This window comes from Hibiscus syriacus, unplaced genomic scaffold (assembly GCF_006381635.1).
Source record: "Hibiscus syriacus cultivar Baekdansim isolate YM2019G1 unplaced genomic scaffold, ASM638163v2 tig00111812_pilon, whole genome shotgun sequence".
NCBI lineage: Eukaryota > Viridiplantae > Streptophyta > Magnoliopsida > Malvales > Malvaceae > Hibiscus > Hibiscus syriacus.
The window spans coordinates 451,640-474,942 of NW_024063187.1; the positions used below are offsets into that span (position 1 = coordinate 451,640).

The 23,303-nt window shown below is 35.7% G+C and overlaps 1 protein-coding gene and 2 pseudogenes across 1 annotated transcript; 1 reads left to right on the plus strand and 2 right to left on the minus strand.

Annotated features, from left to right (window-relative positions):
- Positions 1–1,620: 1,620 nt before the first annotated feature.
- On the minus strand, positions 1,621–18,583 carry LOC120171198 (dentin sialophosphoprotein-like). The gene is made up of 5 exons (XM_039178950.1): positions 18,573–18,583; positions 4,427–4,752; positions 3,608–4,319; positions 2,353–3,514; positions 1,621–1,944 (listed from the first exon to the last, which is right to left on the minus strand). Exons 2-5 carry the CDS (start codon positions 4,730–4,732, stop codon positions 1,761–1,763), a joined length of 2,364 nt encoding a protein of 787 aa, XP_039034881.1. The 5' UTR covers positions 4,733–4,752; positions 18,573–18,583; the 3' UTR covers positions 1,621–1,760.
- LOC120171199 lies at positions 12,976–14,499 on the plus strand (annotated as a pseudogene).
- On the minus strand, positions 14,775–22,370 carry LOC120171200 (annotated as a pseudogene).
- Positions 22,371–23,303: the final 933 nt, after the last annotated feature.

Below are 23,303 nucleotides of genomic sequence, written 5' to 3' on the forward strand. Positions count from 1 at the left end.
TGTATGTACCACATAATATAAATGAGCAACATAAACATATACTATACTAATAAACATATAACAATACATTTATATAATATAAACCATATATTATATAAAAGGTCGGATGAAAATGTGTGTCTACATAATTAAACAAGTGATCCTTGGTTTTAGGATAGTTTTGAGAGAATAAACAACTATCAATTTGCTTTCCCATTTTAATGAGTTTGCCGTAAGTAATCTATTTAGAATTCCCATCTATACCAAATAATCGACTATAACTTTTCTGTTTCAGTCTTATTTTTCTTTCTTTTTTTTAACCTTCGTTAGTCTCTTTTTTTCACTCATCTTTAGGGGATATTAATCTTGGTGTTGATCGTTGATCGTGATATTCATTTTTTTTTTTTTGCTTTATTATAACTTTTTCTTTTTTCTTTTTAATAATTTACTTTTATGAAACGTCTTCTTCTGCCTTTATGACACGTTTTTCTCTTCTTTATTATAGCGTTTTTTCTTGTAATAATTTTTTTAGGATTAGATTTGATATCGTCACGACTGATCAAGATTGCTCTTTATCTGTTATCATTATGATATTACATGCTTTGGACCCTCGGATTGGATTTGGATACGTGATTTGCGTGTGTGGATAATATTTTAACGTTGCTCAATTATGATTTGCAATTTCTCGATGGCCTTTCAATAGTTTCATCCCCTTTTGTGGTTCGTTTATCGATGTGATCAAATTTGTTCGTATCTACCGTTTATCCGATTTTATTTAGTTAGGTTTTTTTTAATTTTTTCTTTGTATGATCATTGTGAAATTTTAGTGCATGTAAAATTTTTAATCTGTCTCATATCTATGTCGTTATTATTAAGAGTCTATTTAGGTGAATAAAGTAAAAAAAATGAATTAATCGAATTATTTTCATTCAATTTTTTTTTTTTGGAGTTGTGTCTGGTCAAACCAATAGATTTGTTTAAATCTTTAATCGAATTTGAAGATAATTATTTTTAATTTATAGTTCCAATTTAAATTACTTTCTTTAGTAGACAGATTATTTTCATATTTTTAACATCAATAAATAAGTTAGTATTTTTTTAATAATTTAAATATCCACTAAAATTATATAATATATATTTATAATATTATTTCTTAAAGAATAGATATTGAGAAGAAAGTATTGAAAGGTGCCAAAAATTGATTAAAAATTATAAAATTGTGTAATCAGAGGACCAAATTAAATGAAATACAAAGTTAAATAGAATAAATTAAAAAATGTTACCAAAAAGAGAAATTAAAGTTTCAAAAATATTTTATAGAAATTAAAGAAAATATAATTCGCAAAAAATAAATAAATAAAAGAAACAAGAAAATTATATGCCAAATTATATAAAAAAATCAAATTAATTATTTAAAGATCAAAACGATGTCGTTTTAGTCTTTGATTTTTCCTATTTTGTGAATATTTGAGTTCTATAAATTCAAACTCAACTCAAACTCAAATTTTAGTTAATTCAATTTAAACTTCAACTTACTAAAATAACTCATTGTTAGAGAATAATGGCTTTCGAGTAATGATTGAAAACATTTTAAATGGAACAGTAGTTGCAAAAAATGCAATTTAACAAATTTGTACTTAGATCACCGTTTCATAATACAAGGAAGAAAGACGAGCAGCAGCACAGGATACAGGGGCTGAAATACGTGGACCAATCAAACCTAGAATACAAGGCAACCATAATATAATAAAGAAGTCGAATTGCTCCCAGACATTAGAATGTTAATCACGTTTTGCAGGTATTGAAAGATCGCTTTCTAACATAAATGAAAGATCATGCATTTGTAACATCAATCTCTCTATTTCATCACTTTTTGAACCAGTTGTTGATGCTGTTGCATTACAGACATCACCATCTTTTGCACCTTCACCTTTACTGCTGCCTCTTACATTTGCATCACCCATCCTGAAACATGTGAATGCACATATCAGAAATTTCTCTCTCGGCAAGTTTCGGACATCAAAATTCTAAACAGAACACTACCTTGTAATCACTCCAAACTATTAGAAAAACAGAGTTGGAAACAAGCATGTTAATACTCTATTTTTTATAAGTTTTCCCTTATATGTGGAGAATCATGTCAATGATCCTTTGTCCAAAATATGTATCGGACAAAAATATGGAACATGGATACTTAACAAAAATAGAGGGTCCAGACAGCATTAATCAAATATGTAAACTAAAAAATGTGAAAAATAATTGAGTAGAAACTGGACATTGTAATTGCCATAATGAAGTAGAATATGCTAGAACCAAAATGCAGGTAAAAAATCAGTTCTATAGGGAGTAAAATGACAGAATAAGTGTACACACCAGTCTGAAAGGGGAGCTGCAGACCAGAAAATATTGGTTTTGGACGAGCCATTTTGATTGCTGAATGCCCCCGAAAAGAAATCATGTTGAGATAAACTACCAAAATTGTTATTGCCTGAAGTTTCAAGGGAAGGCATTTCTTGATGGACAGCATTTTGTTCTACAGAAATACTTGACGGGTCTTTCACTCTAGTTGAGCTTGAAAAATCATTCCAGGCAGCAGACAAGCTGTTATTATCATCAATGGTCTGATTATCAGTTCTAACAACTTGTTTTGAAGAATTACTAAGAGAATCTTGCTTGGTAGTTGAGCTTTTGAAGTCAAACCAATCACCAAATGAATCATCTGATTCATCAATAGGTTTCGCATCAGATGGCTTCTGGTTACCTGTTAACCATTGATCATCAGGAAACCAATCAACATCCATCGAGGGGGGATCATGCACACCCCTAGCTGTTCCAGAATCCATACTATTACCAGTTGCATCCAAGTTTTCAGCTTGATGAGTTAAATTTGAGGTAGAATTGGACCATAGATCATCCTGAAACCACCTGTTTGCATCAGAAGCATTAGAGCTATCTTTTGCCTTCCCATCAAATAAATCTTTTCCCGATGCAAAGACAGTATCAATATGATCAGAGAGATCAACCGAGGAACCCACAAAAGGATCAGATGATTTGGAATCCACATGATTATTTTCAGAATTAGTATACTGAAACTCAGGGTTCCATCCAGAAAAAGGGTCGCTACTCTTTAATTCAGTAGTAGCATGTATAGAATGTTCATTCGAAGAACTTATTGAAGAATTCAGGACACTTGAGCTTTTAAAATCATTCCAAGCTCCAAATGAATCATCATCTTCATCATTGGTTCCACTGTCAGCTGCTTCGACTCTACTCAATGGCCATTGATCGTCTTGAACTTTGTTTATGCTCACAGAAGAATTATTTATATTTGCTAATGTCCTTCCATCCTTATCACCCACATTCTCATTAGATTGCTCAGCATGATGAACTGTCTTTGAAGTGGAACTACCCCAGAGATCATCCTGAAACCAATTACTACTGTGTGATGAAGTTGTGTTATCTACTGCTTTTCCCTCGAAGAAGTCTCCTGTTCCAAAGACACTATCCATGTGAGTAGAAAGATCGGCAGAAGAACCTGCAAAATGATCAAATGATTTGGATACCTCACGGTGAGTTTCAAAAATAGTAAATTCTGAGCCAACCCCTAATCAAGAAAAAGAATCACTACCTTTTTCATGTATTGACTTCAAACCACCAGAAGTCTGGTCCGAAGAATGAGCAACATCTTGTGCAATGGTGGAGCCCTTAAAATCATTCCAATCATCAAAGGAATCATCATCGACATCGATAGTCCTGTCACCAGGGGCATTGCTGGTACTGCTTTGTGCTTGATCACCGGAAATGGAATTACTCTTGAAATCTCCTTGAAACCAGTCTGGTGTTTTGGAATCCAAAGAAGTTTGGTTGCTTTTTTCTTTTCCATCAAATAAACTAGTACCCTGTCCTAAGACCATGCCCATGTTGGAAGAAATATCTTTTGAGGAACTCACATAAGGATCAAAGCACGCCGAGCTAATAGCACCTTGATCAGCTCTATAATCGGAAGACTGAAAGTCAGCCTGCCAACCAGAGACCGAACCCTGAAAATTGCCAGGCGATTCCACGAGCACAGTACTTCCAGTAGAACCAATCCCTTTCTTTACTGCCGATGTCCCTTCAGAGGGAATCGGATCAGAATCTTCCTTCCTTTCAGCTAAAAAATCATCACCAAGATCAAGTCCAGCCAAATTCAACGGATTATTCTTTCTTAAACCAGAATCAAACCTCTCTGGCTCTGAATCATTCCACCTTATTTCTAAACCTAAAATGTCAGATAAAGAAGATTCCTCTCTACGTTCTTTATCCCTTCCATTTCCGTCTAAAGACTCTCCCACAATTTCCTACAACACCCATGTTTATTTAATTACGAAACTCCAAAACAACAACTAAAATCCGCCATTCTTTTATCATAAAATAAGAACATAGACAAATAAAAAAAGTGACTTACAGATCCATCCAAGTTAAGAGAGTGAAGAAACCATCGGTAACCCGAAGTGGACTGGAATTTGATAGGCAGAGGCGGCGTCTCAGTGGGGCGATTGCCGCAAAAAATGCAAAGGAGGGAGTCGGAGCCTCGAAGGAGACGGGCCTTGCAGTGGTGGCAGCGGAGGCGGGGAGAGTCATCGACTGAGTGAAGGAAGGAAGGGAGACCGGGAAGCGATGGGTCGTTCGGATCGTAGGAAGGCACGTTGGCTTGCTTGCGAAGTGAGATCTGGAGTTGGGTTATTAAATCCTTTGATATTCCAACCTCCATTTTTCTTCTAAATTAACGATCTTTTTGTATTTTATCGGCTTTGTGTCATATCTGATCTGATCTCATCGGCATCGCTTTATCATTCCAATGGCGAGCCGATGAATGACGACCGGGGTGTGGGGGAGATTCGATTTGCTGCTCAACGGTGCCGTTTTATAACTGGTTCTCCTTCCCAGTTTTCGATTTAAGTGTTTAGGTTTCGGCCCATGTTCTATTTTGATGTAATCGAATCAAATAGTTTAAATTTATTTATTGGATCTAATCTAATCAAACATGTGTTTAATAGCATAAAAATATTTTTTGAAAAATATTTTCTTTATTTTATTGTGTTTGATAGATGGAAAATACTTTTTGGAAAACGTTTTCTGGTGTTTAATAATCGTAATTAGTTTTGCGAAAAATATTTTTCAGTGTTTGATAATTACAATTAATTTTTTTAATGTAATTCATTTTTCTAGTTTCTTTGTATTTTATGTAAACTGTTTTACTATCTGATTTGCCGTAAAATATTTTTCTAACTTTTTCACTTCAGAGTATAGGTACTCAAAAAATATTATTTTATACATTTAATATTAAATTAATATTTTAATATCATTTTAATAAAAATATTAATTATTAAAATATTTAATATACATATAATATAATTTTAATAATATTATATTTTTCATATTATATTTTTAATATTTTATTAGTATATACCCAAATATATTATAATAATATATGATATTATTTTTTAATTTAGTAATATATAATAAATTATTAATATTTATATATTTTATAAATATAATATTATTAAATTATTAATAATGAGTAATATTAATTTATATATGTAATATTAATATAATAATTTAGTATTATGTTAATAAAATACTATTAATTAAAATTAAGGGTGTTCAAATGGTTAATTCAACCACCTATCAAATTGAATTACCATTAACTAAATAATCAAACTTTTTTCTTTAATCGTTAATCGAATCAATTTATTTTTGAAAATATTAACCGAACCAAACTTTATTCATTTTATGTAAATCATTTTCTACAAAATTAATTATAATGTATCAAAAAATCAGTGAAAATGATTTACACAATATCATCAAACACCGTAAAAGAGTTTTCGAAAACTGTTTCACAAAAAAAATGTAATTAATTTTACCTAAAACAGCTTTCATGTAATTCATTTTACTTAAAATAATTTTCAGGTAATCTTTTTTACATAAATTATTTTTCAAAAAATCAATTAGAGTCTATCAAATAGACCCTAATTTTACCATTATATAAAAAATTTAATTTAATATAATTGCAATTAATTTAAAAAAAACAAAATTAAGTAATTAAAACGGAAATAAAGAAAAAGTTAAGTAACCAAAAATTTGTTTATCCTTATGTTTTTCCTTGTATAAGTCTGGCCCATGCCAACCATGATCCTATATGTTTGGCCCATGATCCTTTAATTTTATTCGAATTTAACATATTTTGATATTGCTTGATAATAAAAAATATTTTTAAAAATTAGATCAGGGTTGAGTTAAAATTCAAGTGAAAGTTTTTTGAGTTTTTTTTTCAAAATTAGATTTAAAATAAAAAAATTAAGATCAATTTAGTATTGTTTTTGAAAAGTGACTTTTGAAAGTGTTGTAGAAACGAGTTTTTAAAAGTATCATTCAAAAATTCAAAAATAAAGTGCAATTTAAAATTTAACTATTTGGGATTGTTGTTAAAAGATGAGTTTGAAAATATGAAATATTGATTATAGACAGTATGTTATAAATTGAAAATATAATATTTAAATTATATTTATACTTATATATGAATTAAATTGATTTAAACTATAATAAATTCAAAAAAAAATTATGATATATGAATTATATCAATTTAAATTATAATAAAAATATAAAAAGTAAAAATAAAAATATAATTATAATACAAATATATTTTATATAACTCAATATTAATATTTTAATATATAAATTATGAATTTTATTTATTTTTAATAGTTAAAATAAATTATTTTTAAGGATGTTAGTATTAAATTATTAAAATAAAAGATAGATATATAATTGAGTGGAGCTCATGCATTAATAAGAGTAAAACTATAATTTGTTTCCAACGCAACATTGAAAATGAAAAAGTTAGAAATGATAGCTTTTGAGGCTAGTTTGAAAATGTTGTTTTTAATTTTACCCGTTTGACATTGATTTTGCAGTCAAAACGGACTTTTTAACTAAAAATACTTTTAGAAGCTTTACCCGCAAAAGCTATGATTTGTAGCTTTTTTATTTTTAACTTTGCGTTTGAAATCAAATTATAGTTTTATCTTTACTAATGTATGTGGTCCACTCGATTATGTATTTACTTTTTATTTTAATAATTTAATACTAACATCCTTAAAAAAAAATTATTACTTTTAATAATTTATTTTAATTATTTAAAAATAAATAAAATTAATGATTTATATATTAAATTATTAATAACGAGTTATATGAAATGTATATTTATTATAATTATATTTTTTTATTATAGATGAAATTGACATATTTCATATATAATAATAATTTTTTGAATTTACTATAGTTTAAATTGATATGATTCATATATAAGTGTAAATATAATTTATATGTTATATTTTTTATTTATAACATAATGTTTATAATTGTCATTTATCTTCTCAAACTCGATTTTTAATGATAACCTCAAACAGTTAAATCATGGGATTAAATTCCTCCTCTCTTAATTCAGTGAATTTTATTTTCCCTCAATCAAATTATGACATGTGTTATTATAAAAAGTATTATATTAAAAAATTAAAACTATAAAATAAATATCTCCAAAGATTGTGTTATCATCATGGTAGGACAACAAATATTATATATTAAAAAATTAAAATTATATAAAAAAACTCTTTAATTAAATTTATTGAATTAAATTAAAAATAGAACTAAATCAATAGAAAAGTAAATATTAAATATCAAATATATAATTATTTCATTTTAGTTGTCTGCGACGTTACCTCTTCCATTAAATATTAATTGTTAGTGACTTGAATGCAATTAAATAGTTGAATGGCCTGATTGACAAAATTTTAAAAACATTGGTCAAAATGAAGATAAATAGTTAGATGGTCAATGCTAGGGTTGTTCAAATTCGGGTACCTAAAGTTTTGCGTACCCGGGTCTTTGGGTAGTTGATTGACCGACCTATGTACCGACCCAGATTTTGTGGGTACGGGTAATCGGGTACCCGATTTTTTTTATCATTTTTAAATTATTAATTTTAAAAAATACATAAATTTAAATGTTTGAATTACATACTCTAACATCCAAACATAGAATTTTAAAGTGGTTTTTTTCGTGGGATGTTTTTTAATCTTATTAATTTAATTTAATATATAAAATTATTAATAATTAAATATATAATATTATTATATATAAAAAAATGTACCTTACTATTTGAAAGTTCTGGGTACCAGAAAAAAATTTAATTTTGTGACCTGGGTAAGGCGGGTACTCAACTCGAAACTTATTTTTTTAAAAAGCAATACTCAATTTTTTTTTATCGGATCGGTAAATCGGATCATCCGGATTAAGTTTTTTGAGCACTACTAGTCAATGTTGTTGTCACGCCCCCAGAACTTCGACGCTTCAAACTGTCGGAATATCAGAGTCAGGGTCTGACAGGTCGTGCGACCTTAGACGCTCCTTGGTCTTCTCGGCAACTAAGTAAGCCTTACTCAAGCCTAGTGAGTGTGCAAACTCACAAAGGTTGGAACTAAGCCCTCAAGGCTTCGGATTGCGGAAGCTTTAAAACACCAACGTGGCTACTCCGAGCCACAAGGTCGGACTATCGTGTGGAAGTGCTAACACGGAGGTGGCTACTCCTAGCCACCAAGATAGGCAACAAGAATAAAGAACTAAAGAACTCAAAAAGAATAGAGCAAATGCCTCAGAGCTTATATTACTCTCTCAAATAGAAGAATGGAATTGGGTGATTACAAATGAGGAGGAGAGCTCTTTATTTATAGGGGAGCTCCCTCTCAATCGATGGCTAAGATCGTTTTACATGAAGGGCTAAGATTGATTCCCACCTAACCCACCTCCCTTAATTTAAGGCAATCCTACCTAACCTTATCCTTCTAGAATCCTCCAAGGAACGGGCCAGATCTGATGGTTTTGGGCAAGCCCAATAGTCTGTATAATTCTCTTACAGATATCTGCTCGCATGTCTCGGTTCGAATCCACGAGCCTCGACAACACTGCCCCCATCGCCCTTGTCGCTTCTCTCGGACGCCTCAGAATAGTTCCTTCACGGACTTATTAAGCATTCTCCAAAAATTGGCTAAGTCTGGTGGTCACGGTAAACCCGATCTTCTAATTTGAACCCCTTTTTCGGATACTTACACCAATGTCTTGGACCCAAGTTTCTAGCCCGTGACATTCTCCCCCACCGAACCTAGCGACGCCCTCGTTGTTGCACTCGACGATCCTGGGAAACACCTCATTGAATAGTCTTTGGTGCCTTGGATTTTGCCTCTTGTAACTTCAAGATCTTTCGTGTCATACATCACATCAACTTGGTTGCCTTTCGACGCCTCCACTTGCTCATGTCCCCCTATAAGGACTCGGCCTCCCATAATGGCTGTTCTCGCTTTGGCTCTTGCCGCCATGTGATGAAACGGGCTAACACGCCCACAAGTGCATCTCTGTCATAGGAACTCTTTCCTACAAGTCTTGATTTGCCTCGGCTTAGACCCTCTTGTCCCTTGTGAAAAAGTCTTGGATCCCATCCAAACTTTGTTTCTCCTTCCCCTTTGATTAGTTGGCATTTACTCAAAATTTTTGCATCAGTCCTTCTTGCTCCATGAAGTCTGACACTCCCCGCATTGAACCCTTGTCATTGGAGTTCTTTGCGCCATCATGCATCGGCACTTTCTCACGGAAAAGTCCGATGCTCCTTCTCGCCTCTTCCCTTCTAACACGAAGGTTGGAGCTCACTTCCCACCTTGGATATGGGTGGTGTCTCCACGGTTGCCTTGTCCCTCAACGTCTTAGCCCCCTTCGACTCTTGTCTACAAGTCTTTGAAGGATTGTTCCTCTCTTGAACATCCTCGGTAAGCCCTTGTCTCGACTCTTTGGACATGGACAACTCGGTCTACCCTTGGCTTTTACTCGCCTTAGCAGAAATGAACCTTATTGAGCCAAGTCTCAATGCCCCCTCGATCCTTGGTTCGTCCTCTTTTCCGGACAACTCGATCCTAGGCTCATCCGTCACCTTGGATGACTCGGCTCTCCTCGGGTAATCTCGCAATACTATTGGCACCTCAAGTTTACGCCCCTCGTTTGCTCGGATCTTACCCTCGGCTTAGTGTCTGTGTCACTTGAACTAGTGCAGACATCTTCCCCAGATTCCCCATCTGGTTCATTATTGAGTGGACTTGCTCTGCCACTCGAGGAACAATCTTCCTCATCCTCCGACTTACCTTCATCTCGGAATCTCCTGCTGCTACCCTCGGCTTTGGGTTTTGCTTTGGAAGTCTTCTTCTTGACTCCAAACTCTTTGATGGATTCATCGGTTGTCAAGGCTTTAGACAGCTCCTTGACTTCCCTTCGCTCCAACACTTTCTTCACCCACGGCTTTAGTCCGAACATGAAGGTGAAGAACGCATCTTCTTCAGTCAAACTCGGAACTTTGAGCATGAGTCTTCTGAATTGGCTCACATACTTCTTCAGTGTCCCCTTATACCTGAGACGTCTCAACTTGGACCACGCCTCCATCTTGGCATATTGTGAGCGAACCTGCTCACTTTGCACCCTCAGCTTGACGGCTTTATCACTTGCTATCGCGTCGGGTCCTTTCCTGTGCTCTACTGCTTTGACACCCACAGTCTCGGCATGTCTCGATCTTGGGCGAACTACTTGACAGCTTGTAGTCGCACCATGCTTGCCCCTCGATTCGGCTACTTTGGAACACGTAGCCTCATCAAGTCTTACTCTTGACTTGATTGCTTGAACACCCGCAATCGCATCGAGCTTTCCCCTTGGTTCGGCCACCTCATCATCGATAGCCTTGCATCGTCTTGAACCTTGCTTGGCTGCATTGATCCCATCAATTGGACCAAGTCTTTCCCTTGACTTGGCAACTTTAACTCTTCTGCCTCCGCCAATTTCCGCTACTTCCCCTTCTCTCATCCTCTCAATGATGGTTGTAAGGCGACGCTTCTCGGGACATCCTCTTATCAAGTGAGGACCATCACAGTCGATGGCTCAACTTGGCTACTCGAAGAGCTTTCTATACCATCTCCCCGCTGCACCTTTTCCCGGTCTCCCCCATTGTTGCCACTATCCCTGGGCATGGGTCTGGATGACACATCGCTCCTTGGCTTGACATCTACAAGCTCAGTCGGTGTTCCGGCTACAGCTATGGCTTCCGAAAATCTCTGGGCCTCACCTTTCTCTTCCCCGAGCATCTCCCCTGGTCTAAGTCCTTCCAAGAAGGTCTTGAGCGTACCCCATTCACTCATTGCTCCCTTACATATGAGTAGCTCCCTCTTGAGCTCATACACCTCGTTCCTCAAAGCCGCTACCTCGGCTTCTTGGGCATTTCTCCCTCGAACCGTCTCTAACTCGTCGAGAACTTGTTGCGTCTCGACCTTGAATATGCCCTCCATAGACTCCAATCTATCAAGGCGGGACTCCACAACACCCTGGGTCTGCTTGGCCTCATCCTCGGCTTGTTCAAGTCTACCGACCCTTTGTTCCCATGAAGTTGAAACTTGTTCCATCTTGAAGAGCCTCCTTGCGTGGTCACCAAAACCATCCATCAAGTAAGCACATTTCCCGTACATTGTGAGTTCATCTCCTTGTTCCTCATCAAGACTCTCCCCGTCTTTATGAGAGAACGTGTCTCGCTCGGACATGCCTTCGGCGTCACCTTTAAGCCTCTCTACTTTGAGAACCGGCTCCCATTGGTGTGCTATAGTTTCCTCGAGCATTCCTTGCGAACTCGTCACGACATTCCCATGCTTGGACACCGACGATGCTCTCGAGCCCACCGGACTCTCTTCTTGTTTCCCACCATGGCTCTCATTGTCTTTGCGTGCGGAAACTCCTTTTCTCTTGTGCCCATCTCAATTATCAAGTTAAATTGAACGAAGAGTAAGTAAACAAAACTTACCCGATTCGCACCTTCCACCAAAACACGGTTGAAATGATTGTTGCTTGCTCACAACGACTCGCTTTGATACCACTTGTCACGCCCCCAGAACTTCGACGCCTCAAACCGTCGGAATATCAGAGTCAGGGTCTGACGGGTCGTGCGGCCTTAGACGCTCCTCGGTCTTCTCGGCGACTAAGTAAGCCTTACCCAAGCCTAGTGAGTGTGCAAACTCACAAAGGTTGGAACCAAGCCCTCAAGGCTTCGGATTGCGGAAGCTTTAAAACACCAACGTGGCTACTCCGAGCCACAAGGTCGGACTATCGTGTGGAAGTGCTAACACGAAGGTGGCTACTCCCGGCCACCAAGATAGGCAACAAGAACAAAGAACTAAAGAACTCAGAAAGAATATAGCAAATGCCTCAAAGCTTATATTACTCTTTCAAAGAGAAGAATGGAATTGGGTAATTACAAATGAGGAGGAGAGTTATCTATTTATAGGGGAGCTCCCTCTCAATCGATGGCTAAGATCGTTTTACATGAAGGGCTAGGATTGATTCCCACCTAACCCACCTCCCTTAATTTAAGGCAATCCTACCTAACCTTATCCTTCTAGAATCCTCCAAGGAACGGGCCAGATCTGATGGTTTTGGGCAAGCCCAATAGTCTGTATAATTCTCTTACAGATATCTGCTCGCATGTCTCGGTTCGAATCCACGAGCCTCGATAACACTGCCCTCATCGCCCTTGTCGCTTCTCTCATACGCCTCGGAATAGTTCCTTCACGGACTTGTTAAGCATTCTTCAAAAATTGGCTAAGTCTGGTGGTCACGGTAAGTCCGATCTTCTAATTTGAACCCCTTTATCGGATGCTTACACCAATATCTCGGACCCAAGTTTCTAGCCCGTGACACTGTACTTTACCCATTTAATTATAATCCCATTATATTAAATTAAAATCGGAGCATACAGAAATCTAACCAAGCTCACCGTTCTTAAAGGGCCACACGGTTAAATGATTCAAAACTTACAGCCGACGAAACGAAGTTGAATGAAAAACCAACAAAACAATAGCAGTAATAAAGTCAAAGAAATCCGTGTTGGGGCTGATGTTAGGAGTTCACATTTGTCCACTTCTACCTCAAACTGGTCTCTGAATCCAAAAGATTTTGGCAATATTCTATCTTCATTTCCATCTCCCACTGAACCCAAAAACAGAGACCGGTAAAAAGAGATGGCCGTGAACCATGCGGCGGCGTTGAAGGTGGGTTGGGTTTATTGGGCCTGTGTTTGTTCGGGTACATAGTTGGTCCACCACTGTACTGGCACCTCATGGAAGGGTTAGCCACCATCAGCCGCACCTCCGACAACTGCCCACCTTGCCTTTGTGACTGCTCTTCTCATCCTCTTCTCACAATCCCTGAAGGTATTTCCAGATCTGGGTTAGATCTCTTTTCTTCATTTGATTTATCTTGGATTTCATCAATTTCCCAAGCTCAAAACTGCACCATAGTAGTAATCAATTTAGTTTGGTCGATCTGAAGTCATTTGATTTCTTTATTTAGTTAGCTCATATTGTTTATTTCTTTCTCCTTCTTTATTGGTATGCTAAATTTGTGACTCTGTCTTTAATTTGGGCAGGACTGAGCAATGCTTCCTTAGTAGGTCAGTTTTCTACTGTCTATATCATGGTTATATTTATTGGAATATACAACTACATAAACTTAATTCGAAGGAAATTTGTGATTTTTGGAAGAGTTCGTTAGGAAAAAAATAGATAATGGTTATCCCTGGGTTTCACCCTTGTTTATGAATTAACAATGAAACTATTTATTCCAGGGTAATACTAGTCTATCTGTGCTCTTTTATACAGCCTGTGCATTGAAGGTTTTACGTAAATATTCTGCAGATTGTGCGAAACGTGATCCAGAGGTGAACGAGGATACTGAAAAGAACTTTGCAGAACTTTTGACAGAGGAGCTGAAGCTAAGAGAAGCACAAGCTTTGGAAAGTCAGCAACGGGACGACATGGCATCACTTGAGGCTAAGAAGATAGCATCGCAGTATCAAAAGGAAGCAGACAAGTGTAGTTAAGGTATGGAAACATGTGAAGAAGCAAGGGAGAAAGCCGAAGCGGCACTGGTGGCTCAGAAGAAACTGACAGCGATGTGGGAAACAAGAGCTCGTCAAATAGGGTGGAGAGACAGGGTTGCTAAATCTCATACAAACTTGCAAGGTAATGTCCAAGCTGTCTAAATGATCCAGCATGGCCTCATAAAACAATTATTACAAAATGCATTCACACTGCTCGGTGCTAGGCATGTTGATTCTGGAGTAACTTATTGCATCTTACCGCTGAAGCTGATCTTATAGTCGAGAATTCCAGAGTTAATCCTATAGGTAGTCTAATTTTGCTCTTGTTATCTTTTAAGTATAGTTACCTTTGTTTTTCATTGTGCCACTAGAAACAGTGACATCCATCAAAAAGCTTGAAGATGTTGGTGTTCTTGGTGAGTTGTTGCTCTTGTAAGACCGTTTTAAATTCTTTTGGCATTCTTGTAAGACTCTTAAAAGTGATTATGATTTGTGATATAGGAAGAAGAGTAGTTTGGAACATAAAACTTGTTCCTGTTCCATTGAACATTGAGGTTCTCTTGACCCCATTTATAAGACCACAATAATGAATTATTTAGTGGGAATTTATTTGATCTTTTATTGTGATTAAATATTTTGAGCATCGTATCAAAATTCTTATAGTTAAAACAACAGTTGGCAGAAAATAACCTTCCAACAACATTATGTAGCAAAAATCAATAGTTCCAAAAGAATGTTGGATTTTGAGGTACAGGGCATCAATTTTTTAGTGTTGCGGTAGAGATTTAAGCAGCCTACTTAAAAGTATGAACAAGATCAAGTTTACAACACTGTCAGAAGCCCCAGCAACTCAGTCGTTGTTGAGCTTCCTTGTCTAACAAACAATTTCAACAAGCAGTATTGAGTTTGCGGAGATGAACTAGATCGTTTCGTTTGTTGCTTCCCCCAGTGAGGAGGTTGTATATCAAAATCATCCATGTCGGGGTGACCATGAAGGCGCGGTCCATGCTCGTTGGCCAAATGTAGCAGGCATATGAAACATAGATGAGGGGAGATCTCCTTAGTTGCTGCAGCAGCTTTGCAATCGGCAGGAAAGCTTGCCAAGAGATGCTTGAATGATAGCTTCTCTACAGGGATCTTCACAAAAGAAAACAAGCTGAAAGTTAAGAGTGATAGCAGTGAGTGCCCCGATCCTCATTTTTGACTCCGACAACATCAACGTTAGATTATCAGTCAATGAAAGAAATCAAATTTCTAGGGGACCAAATCAAGTTCTCCTTTCATTAACCTGCTTTGATTTTATTATTCATTAAACATGGTAGTGCTATTCAGCTTCATTTTATAGCTCACCTTTTTTATATACCCTTTCATCTCCTTTTTGTGAGTGGCATTACTTAACGTTTTGTGTTTGCACTCCTAATGGTGCAAACAGTACGGATGAATTTGAGGCCTCCAGGTACAGGTAAAGCCAATTCGAGGATATTCTAATCACTTACTATGTGAGCTAACATAAGGATGTTAAGATAACTATCATCTATGTTTTTAGAACAGTGTTACAAAAAGTAAAAGAAAACTGGTACCTGAAATGATGTTTCTTGAGATTGTTGTATCTGATCCCAAAGAGTTTCTTTCAAAGCTTGGACATCAACTTGTTTTGATGTCTTATCATACTCTACTTCAATTTTGCTAACCTGAATGAGGAAAGTGAGAAGTGAGAACCATAAAATAACTAGCATTTAACTGCATATTTTAATGTACGAGATAAATTACAAATAACCCATCCCAAAAACTCGCAAAGCAGTAGTTAAGGTTGTAAATTGTAATTACTAAAACAAAACAGTAACTACAATTCCTTGTTTCAGTCTAGAGGGGACCATCAAGGGCAGCATGGAGAAACACAAGAAAGCTAAGAGAACAACCTGTCGAGGCTGAGAAACAAGCATGCCGGAGTCATCAATATCGCTATGATCAACTTCATCATCAAAACCACCAAATGCACCTTGCTCTTCCCAGGACGGCTGTGGATCATAATTATCACACTGTTCCCTTGATTCATCTGAAAATCAAGTAACATGTGAAGATAATAACTATACTTCATTAAATGTTCTACATTTTATAATCAATAGATGCATTTGATCAAGATCCCTTCTTTTTTAGCCATGAGACAAGATGTAATCTATTAGATACAACGCAAGACGGAACCATTAAGATGAACATTTTTTAAAAAGCAAGTTCATAGTATGCATCGTGAGCCGAAAAGAATAGTTTCCATAAGAGAATATTTTAAACGAATCAAATTACATATTTTAGAACATTTTAAATGAATCAACATTAACATTGTATCCTCTATGCTAAAGAACAAGTAAAAACCATCTTTTCAGCTTTAACTCATTCAAACAACAAAACTCCATCCGTCATGATGTGAGGAAAAAAATTACAAGAAACAACTAGCGAAATATGACAGACTACAATGTTGTCCCTATCAACATGGGAAAGATATATTATACTAATAGGAAGTTCACAAACATTCAAGAAAAATACTACCATTTGAGAAGTATCTATGAGAGAATTACCTGGCAACTTCCTTCTCCTCCTTCTGCCAAGGCACTGCAAAAGAACGTCTTATTAAAAGAAAATGAGAAAAACATTTGACCAAGTCATACTTTAGTAGCAAACTTGTGATCGCACATTACCATCACATCTGGTAAAAGAAACAATTTAACAAGATCCTCAGGTTGATAGTTGCAATCTTCAGGAAGCTTTTTATTACAAGGTGCTCTATTCGAAGGTAGCAGTAACGACTTTAGATTTTTAGGAGGAGCAAAGATGTCTGGCACTTCATTATCCAAGGCTTTTGTGAAATCAATATCAGGCTCAGTTTGTTTCTTATTTCTGGCTTTCTTTGTTGTTAAGGTTGCTGCATTTTCTTCATTAGAGACATCCACAGAACCTATGGTATTCAACGCACAAAACCATGTTATTGAGCCATGAAAGGTAAAAATGTTGATAAAATATAGCACCTGTCACTAGCTTCGCGACATATACCTTTAGTTTTTCGATATTTCCAATGATCAGGACCGGCCCAAGCATTTTGCTTCAAAGGAAATCCCAAGCTCAAAAACAAATATTCATCAACTTCTTCAAATATGCCATCTGCATCGGGATTGTTGAAAGAAAATTGCTCTGTATCCTGTGAAATTCAATTACGATTAATAAGCACATAAATATATTCTTAACCACTTTTTTTTTATATAAGAATTCTTAACCACTTTAAACTATTAAGAGAAGAAAATATGTTAAACCTCATGATAACTCATGAAAGATGGTTCCATTCCATTAAATTCCTCATCGACATAGCTTGGCTGGTATCGGTTGAATTATGTTCTGTTAAGGGCTGTTTCTTTCTGGTTTTGTATCTCTTGAGGGAGATTAGTTTGTATTACTTTGGTATTATTTGAGGTTAATGAAATCCTAGGACACTCTTTTTCTCCTTTCGCTGATTAAGGAATTATTTTCAAGTTCCGTTAATCATGAAGGGGTATTTTAATGAGACCTACTATTCCTATAAAAAAAAAAACATAGCTTGGCTGGTCAACATGATCAAAACCATCAGTTTCTAAACTCTCAAACGCAACACCATTGAACTCATTTTCATTATTTATAGTGTAAGCTTGGTCTGCTGATCTCTGACTGCAGGAAAAGTTCTCCAGTGGGCCTTCTGTTATCTTCATCAAATTGATTGACTTTATTCTTGAGAGTCGGTGAAATCTCATCCTTTGCTTGCATGTTCAATACCATACGCTCAAGGTATTCTGTGACAGATCAAAGAATGGTAGTAACAAATATCAATACCTACTTTTCTCAAATAAAGATGTGAAAACACACCAAAGGAAACCAAAGACAAACCTTCGGAAAAAGATAGATCAATTGTTTCAGATACATCATGTTGATTTGAACAAGGAATTTCCTTCCCTGGAACTTCAAATGAATCAAAAAGAACCCGACATCCAGCATAAACACCAAGATTATTCAACAAAAGACCTTTGGCTCCACCTTCATCAAACTGTGCAGATGTTTGATGATATAGAGGATCCACTGCAAAGGCAACTGAACAAAAAAGATGGTGTCATAATCAAAGCTTGTGCCTCATACTGGAATCAAGATTGTTGGTATGTGTATTTACCATAAAATTTCTTTACATTAAGAACGTCAAAAGAAGATTCCAATGTTGATAAAGGTGACATCTGTATATATAGACAATCGTTAATATAATGTTTGAGTTTGAAATTTCTTTGAATTTAAAGACCACAAACCTTTTTCTCTGACTCTTTCTTTGGATTGCCTTTCTGTGCGGTGGCAGCATTGATATCCTCCATCCCAGAATCTGGCATTGTAACATAACATCACCTTTACCTAAAATCAGACAGATAAATCCGAGCAGGTCAACAGATAGAAACCTGACTATAACCTATTCTCATTTTCCATGAAAAAACTTATTGATTAGTCTGCATCAGTTGAGGTTCTAGAACTTGAAGTCGGTATAAAATGTATGTTTAGACTTTGGATAGCATAGGTGGATTAACTTGTCTGTTTTATCTACCATCTACTACTCAGTGTGTACTTATAGAAAATGATTAGTTAGGTCCAAAGAGTTTATCAACAACAATGTCTGGTAATATTTGTTAAATGTTTAACATGCAAGCCTTTGTACAGACTCTTGCATTTCATGCCGAGCAATTGGGCAGATTACACCCTTAGCATAGCCTGCTCCTTTAATTAACAGGTTTAAGAAAAACAAGAAGCTAATATGATTCTGAAGAAAAGCAAATGCAACAGAGAGCTTATGTCGCGATATGTCAAATCAGACATACAAAAAGTGATAGAGAGAAATAAGGAAGGCACCAGCATAAAATAAATCTAACCTTGCTCATTATCATAACCTGCCTGTTTATCCCACCATGAACCTTGTATGCCTCTGAATGAACCGAATCCAACCTCGACGAGTAAATCTTAACACCAGCTTCCAAAGTACAACTGGCCTGTACAAAATATATTGCAAGTCCTTCATTAAACATGAAGAAACAATGTTAATATAATCAATTAATCAGGCTATAATTGTTTTAGCCTTTTTCTCCTAACATTTCTGATAGTTTTGGCTTTCACTGTTACCACTGGACTAAACAATGGTAATATAATCAATTAATCAGGCTATAATTGTTTTAGCCTTTTTCTCCTAACATTTCTGATAGTTTTGGCTTTCACTGTTACCACCAGACTTAACAATATTAGACATAGACATGAATACACAAATGTACGAAAACCTATATAAACAAACTCATTAATATATAAAAAATATTTATGCAAGTATACAATAAACACAATTATGACACAACAAATTATGTGAACACGACAAGGATATAGGAGTTTTTTTTTTTGATAAAAAGAGGAGGCCTCGTTAAAAACCTCCTTCATGATTAATGGAATGCCTAAAGGAATTCCTTAATCAGCGGAAGGAAGAAAAGATTACCTCAAATTTTATTAATAAAAGATTAATACATATAGAAGAATACAGCCAAGATCATCCCCCTTACAACTGAAAACCTGAAAATCAAAAAGATAAACTACCCAAACAGAAGATCCCCAACTTAGCCAATACCAGACATAGCTAAACCGTCAGCCTTGATATTTGCTGTCCTAGCTACCCAGCGAATTAGACCCTCCAAAACTCTTAACCTATCAACAATATCCTTAACATTATTAACAAACACATCAGGACATTTATCCAGATTCTTTACCCACTCCACTGACAACTTGCTATCACTTTCAATAATTAATCATTTCTTGAAGCACCATCGAAAGGAATCAAAGAAAATTAAACCCTGCTTAAATGCCTTAAGCTCCATTAAGGTAGGTGGACCTGGACCAGCAGCTTCTTGGAAAGAACCTAGGACCGAACCAGTTTCATCTCTTAAAATCTCGCCTAGTCCACTTGACTTCCAATCACCACTGACAGTTGCATCCACATTCAACTTTAGAAAGCCCTTGGGAGGAGGGGATCAAGGAACCTGTTTAGCTAACAGATTTTTGGAATTCAAACAGAAATCCCAAGAGATGGATCACTAATGAGAAAGTCTTTAGAAATTGAAGCATCATTAAACTTGGCTAAGTACCAAGAAGCAAGCCTAAACCTTGCAGTAAAAAATAATTCAGTCTGATCTAACATCCCCCATAAAAAACAATAGCATTTCTATACTTCCAAATTGTCCAAAGAACAACACCCGGAATGAAGGACCAAATAGTTGAATGAGACACCAAATCTTCCCAAGCTAAAAGAAATCTTTGTGCATTTTCGTAAAAAACTGAAGTGATTTTCCACAAATTCAGGAACCTAATCCACAGATTTCACACAATTGAGCAGGTGAAGAATAGGTGTGAGGAAGATTCCAACTCCTGTTTACATAATGGGCATAAAACGTCCACTATTCCCTGAACCCCTCTCTTAACTAATTATGTCTTTACAACCAATTTCTGATGAACAACCTGCCACAAAAAGGACTCCACCCTAGAAGGTAACAACCCCCTCTATAAGAGGCTCTTCCAAAAAGGATCAGCATCCGAATCATAGGAGCACGACTTCACACAAGAGCTGACAGTGTAAAAACCCTCCCTGTTTCCTCTTCAAATCAAACCATCCCTCGAAGCTTCCGAAAGACTAGTCTTATTAATGATTGTCAACAAATCTATCTATTGATCCAGTTCCCAATCGCTTAAATTCCTTCTCATCTCAACATTCCAAAACCAACCTGCAGTACAAAATTCAGTAAACTCAATTAACTTACCATTCTAATTTGTAGAAAGGGCAAAAAGTCTAGGAAAAGCAACTTTGAGAGAAGAATTTAACACGCAAATGTCTTGCCAAAATCGAATGTTCTCGCCATTGCCAACTTGGACTTTAAATAAGTTGCGAAACTTGGAACCAAAAGAATCTTCTTTGAAATGATTATTCACCACCAATTTCCATAGCCAAGAACCTTGAGCCGGAATCTTACCGTTGAACAACAGTAAACTCTTGTCAATATTGTACTTGCTGCATATCATCTTCCTCCATTTGGATTTTGTATCATTTGCGAACCTCCAAGACCATTTCCCAAGAAGAGCTCTATTCATAAAATTGAGGTCCAGCACACCCAGACCACCATTCTCTTTGACTTTACACACTATCAACCAATTTACCCAATGAATCTTAATCTTCTATATTCCTCCTCCCCATAAGAACCTTGCCATAATGGAACTGAGCTTTTTATAGGATATAGGAGTTACAAGGTCTAGTTATAAGCAACTGGCTCAGCTCACATTTACACAACAGGTACTCAGTCTGACGCAGTTGAAAATGCAGATGCACTGATCCAGAACAACATAAGTAACTTCTTGTTTCGGACTTTCAGTCTAAATATTGATCTACTTCCGTATTAGATGGTAAAAAACACTATTAATAACTAAAAGGAAATGCCTTCTCTAATAAATAAGAAATAAAGGTGAAACATAATCCTAACTTAATCCACCTATTATAGTCCCCAGCATTAACCTAGGAATTATTTTATTGATCTTGTTATCGGGGATAATTTTGTATCTTGTTTATTCCACTTCCTACCTTATTAAACATAAGAAGGAAAAAAACGCTAAACATACCTTTTGAAAGTTCGTCTCCACATCATTTTCTTCTTCAACCTTGATAATGTCGCGAATATGGTCTATTAAATTCAACTCCCAAGTATTCTTTTGATTAATTTTCTGCACCACGTTAAAAAAAAGTAAAATAATAAATTAATTATACATAAAATGACATTAGAACAATTCAACCACCAAAACTCAAATTCTACCGCTTACTGTTATGTTAAATTGAAAAAAAGAAGAAGAATGCACAGATTTTAAATATCATTTACTTAAATCTACAAAACAAAAACTCGCATTAATGAGATAGAGAGAGTGAACGGGAATTAGAGACATTTTCACTGATCAATTTGATGCAATTTTGGAACAACTTGAGAATTTGATCTTTATAGAGGCAAGGATCGGGATCAGTCGGCGGCTGAGCATGGGAAGTTACGGGCTTGCGGCGGATAGCATCGGCTCGAGCCTGCGCACGCTCGAGTTTGTCGTCGTTAGAGCTCAAGAAGAATGGGCTTGTTGGGGACTGGAAGCGAGCAGCCATAGGGATCCGTGGCCTAGTGTTAGGGCTTAGCGCTTCGGCCATTAGCTAAAGGAGGTTTAGGAGTTTTTCTTCTTCAACAGTTCGACGGCGCCTCCTTGTTCAGAGCTTTTGCAGTCTGAAATTAGCAGAAAAAAGACCATGAAAAAGGGAAAGAGGAAAAAGCAGTTTTTTCACTATCTCGTTATAAGAAAAAATTAAAACAATGGTTTGAATCTGAAAGACAATTTTGTGGTTCTAGTTACGTACGGAGTCAGAGATCGATGAATCAAGACCGTGGACTTATTTTATTTTAAGAGTGTATTTGATTTACGGAATGTAAGATTACCACTGAGAATAAAAGATTACCAGAGAATAGGATTACTGGAAATGTTACATTACTGTGTTTGGTTGATTTGGAAAGAATGTTACATTACTATGTTTGGTTGAAGGAATAAAAGATTACTAGAATGTATATTTTACCAAATTGTCATTGTTCTATATTTTTTAACAACTGAAATTCTAAATATTCAAATAAAAATTATTTATATAAAAATTCTATCTGTTGATAATATATTACTTGAGTATTTAAATATATCATCTTTATTTTTATTTTAATTAATATTAAATTTTACATAATTTATGTAAAAATATATTAAAACTTTACATCAACATTTAACTAAATGTTTACATTGTGGAAATTAGCTTCGGTTCATACGTGATACATTCATTGGGAGATTTCTTATATTTTTCAATCGACAAGGTTTACATTCTAAGTAGGTGAATCGCTGACGGCCAACAAAACCACTTTATTTTCATTAGCACTGTTAAATATGAGTTTATGAATCATAGAGAACAAAGAATATCCTTTGTTAAAAATCATAAGCAAAAGAACAGTTGGGTTGTTATTTTCTTAGACATTGAGCCAAGAAATTATGGAAAAGAGAATAATGAAATGAAGTGAAGTGAAGCTTAACATGTCCTTGAAAAACAGAGTTGTTCTGGTCCAAGATAGTGAACATAAGAATCGATTCTATTTCGAAGACATATAGAACTAACCTTGCAAAAAGAATGTGTCGCGGCCGTTTTTCAGGTGAGTCTCGGAATTGGGCTTCGACGTGATTAATTGGGTTAGAGTCGTCA

Coding starts and splice junctions, on each gene's coding strand:
- LOC120171198 (XM_039178950.1), bottom strand. CDS start 4,732: ATGGAGGTTGGAATATCAAAGGATTTAATAACCCAACTCCAGATCTCA. Junction 4,320..4,426: donor CTCTTAACTTGGATGGATCT/GTAAGTCACTTT, acceptor TGGGTGTTGTAG/GAAATTGTGGGAGAGTCTTT. Junction 3,515..3,607: donor GAAGTCAATACATGAAAAAG/GTAGTGATTCTT, acceptor ATCATTTTGCAG/GTTCTTCTGCCGATCTTTCT.